The sequence below is a fragment of the Mandrillus leucophaeus genome, unplaced genomic scaffold (genome assembly GCF_000951045.1).
Source record: "Mandrillus leucophaeus isolate KB7577 unplaced genomic scaffold, Mleu.le_1.0 Scaffold114, whole genome shotgun sequence".
NCBI classification, from domain to species: domain Eukaryota; kingdom Metazoa; phylum Chordata; class Mammalia; order Primates; family Cercopithecidae; genus Mandrillus; species Mandrillus leucophaeus.
Genome location: NW_012099654.1, coordinates 533,588 through 536,553, shown reverse-complemented (window position 1 = coordinate 536,553; position 2,966 = coordinate 533,588). Strand labels below are relative to the sequence as shown.

The 2,966-nt window shown below is 49.5% G+C and overlaps 1 protein-coding gene across 1 annotated transcript; it reads left to right on the top strand.

Moving 5' to 3' along the window:
* Window positions 1–320: 320 nt before the first annotated feature.
* LOC105551062 (skin secretory protein xP2-like) lies at window positions 321–839 on the top strand. The gene has a single exon (XM_011996210.1). It carries the CDS (start codon window positions 321–323, stop codon window positions 837–839), a length of 519 nt encoding a protein of 172 aa, XP_011851600.1.
* Window positions 840–2,966: the final 2,127 nt, after the last annotated feature.

The following is a 2,966-nucleotide window of genomic DNA, read 5'->3' as shown; positions in this document are numbered from 1 at the left end:
GTCAGCGAGCGTTGTTTCTGCTTAGCTGATAGCCTTGGGCTCTGCGCTTGAAGCCCTAATCAGGAGTGTAAACTCTGCTATATTTCAATTTGGAGAAGCGCTCTTCCGCTAAGAGGCCCCTGGCACTGCGATAAATAAAACGCCTATTTACTCTATTGCCACACTTAGACATCTAATGCACTTACTACCAGCCCCCTAATCATAGCCTACAGTTAAAACCGCCTATAAATCACTCCGTTCTCATCCTGCACATTAGTGAAGCCATTTTCCCCAAACCCCACAATGAGCACTGTTTCCTTTTCTTGTTAGTCAAAAGCTAGATGATTTTTATTAGGTTAAAGACCAGTTCACAGATGGTAAATCGCGTGGAGAGAAATGAGCTGGAGAGTTACACCGAGTCAGCGCGGGACACGGCTCCCAGGCCGGGCCGGGCCGGGAGTGGGAGGCGGTTCCCGACCCTAGGCGGCGGGACTCCCAAGAGCCGAGGGACCCAAGTCTCCGCTTCACCCACACGCACACCCGGCGTCGGGGCGCTGTGGCCTCGCCCCACACGCCCAGCGCAGGCCGCAGCCTGGCCTGAGGATCCGGCACCTGGGCAGGGTGAGCTCGGCCGGACATCCTCCACAGGACAGCCCGCACCCCGTAATCGCGTCAAAAGCGCCCCATCCCCCTGTCTCTCGCCGCGCAAGTTTCCCACCGACGCCCGCTCGGAAGGCGAGAGCCCCCGCGCGGCCCGGAGCTGCGCGGTCCCCGGGGACCGCGCGCAACAAAAGCCCGGCCCGCAACCCCTGCTCCTCGCCTTCCTTTTTCAATTCTCCCCTGATCTCAGGTGGAATTAGGAGGATTAAAGCAGCGAGTAAATGAGGCGAGTGTGCAAAATGACTCCTTTCTGAACCAAACGGCATGCTCCGTGCTGGGGAAATGAGATGCACATTTAAATCTCATCCATCCACCGCCTGCGGCCACCGCCATGTACCTGCCTACTTAGCCCAAGGGTTAATTAATTGAGGCTTCAATGCACTATTGCAAGAGCATTATTGCATTTGATACTCTACATCTGTGATTTAAAACTCTTTCAGTCCCTTGTCAGCAAGGGAGGGTTTTTAACTAGGAAATTAGCATTCAGATAAGGGAACGCTCTATTTGCTTCTGAAAGGAAGGAAATATTAAGGATGCTGGTGCACAAACCGGGCTGTCATATCCTGTCCCATCCTGGAGGGAGCGCGAGGGCCCGGCTCCCCTGGGAGCGGCGGCGACAGGGCGTCGTGCAATGGACGCCAGCGCCAGGGGCGGGCTGGAGGGGGACCCGCGATCAGGGAAACCTTACTCCTCGCAGGCTCCAACCTGCTGGGGCGTGTTTACGTCTGCAAAGTCCGATAATATATTTTCTCCCCACTTCTTAGGAGCTGCTTCTTCTTAAAATGCATTGCCACGTTATCTCCAACGTTGGCTTTCTGACTTGCCCGTGGGGCTCGGAGGAAGTAACCCAGTTTCTTAAGGAAAAATGAAAGGTAAACATCACAACAGAATTCTAATGACACTGCAACAAAATCAGGCACAACATTGCTGTTAGTGATTATCTTTATTATTTTAAGTATTGGATTCAAGTGTTAATACACTAACGAATACGAAGAACAGCAATACAAAATAGTGGCTCACAAGCTCACATTCTGGATCAGAAACCAGTTAGAATTATGTGACCCAACCACGTTGTGTTTATTGTATTTTATTTTATTTTATTTTTTGAGACAGAGTGTCACTCTGTTGCCCAGGCTAGAGTGCAGTGGCACGATCTCGGCTCACTGCAACCTCCACCTCCTGGGTTCAAGCAATTTTCCTGCCTCAGCCTCCTGGGTAGCTGGGATTACAGGCCTTGGTCACCACACCTGGCTAAGTTTTCTGCAGTTTTAGTAGAGAAGGCGATTTGCCATGTTGGCCAAGCTGGTCTTGAACTCCTGGCCTCAAGTGATTCGCCTGCCTCGGTCTTTCAAAGTGTTGGGATTATAGGCACGAGTCGCTGTACCCCGCTAAGTTTTCTGTAGTTTTAGTAGAGACAGGGTTTTGCTATGTTGGCCAAACTGGTCTTGAATGCCTGGCCTCAAGTGATCTGCCCGCCTGGGCCTCTCAAAGTGCTGGGATTATATGTGTGAGCCACCAGGGCGCCTGCCTATGGCCTAATTCTGTTGTAATGTCAGATGTAGACATAGTTTTTTTGTAAAATGGCTACATGATTAAGTTCTGGATTCTCAGGCGAAAAAACAAACCTTTAAAAAAAAAAGGAGAGAGAGAGAGAGAGAGAAAGGAAGGAAGGAAGGAAGGAAGGAAGGAAGGAAGGAAGAGAAAGAAAGAAAGAGAGAGAGGCCGGGCGCAGTGGCTCAAGCCTGTAATCCCAGCACTTTGGGAGGCCGAGACGGGTGGATCACAAGGTCAGGAGATCGAGACCATCCTGGCTAACCCGGTGAAACCCCGTCTCTACTAAAAAATACAAAAAACTAGCCGGGCGAGGTGGCGGGCGCCTGTAGCCCCAGCTACTCGGGAGGCTGAGGCAGGAGAATGGCGTGAACCCGAGAGGCGGAGCTTGCAGTGAGCTGAGATCCGGCCACTGCACTCCAGCCTGGGCGACAGAGCAAGACTCCGTCTCAAAAAAAAAAAAAAAAAGAAAGAAAGAAAGAAAAGAAAAGAAAGAGAAGAAAAGAAAGAAAGAAAGAGAAGAAAAGAAAGAAAGAAAGGGAAAAAGGGAGAAAGAAAGAGAAAGAAAGAAAAGAAAGAGAAGAAAAGAAAGAAAGAAAGAAGGGGAAAAAGGGAGAAAGAAAGAAAGAGAAAGAAAGAAAAAAGAGAAGAAAAGAAAGAAAGAAAGGGAAAAAGGGAGAAAGAAAGAGAAAGAAAGAAAAGAAAGAGAAGAAAAGAAAGAAAGAAAGAAGGGGAAAAAGGGAGAAAGAAAGAAAGAGAAAGAAAGAAAAGAAAGA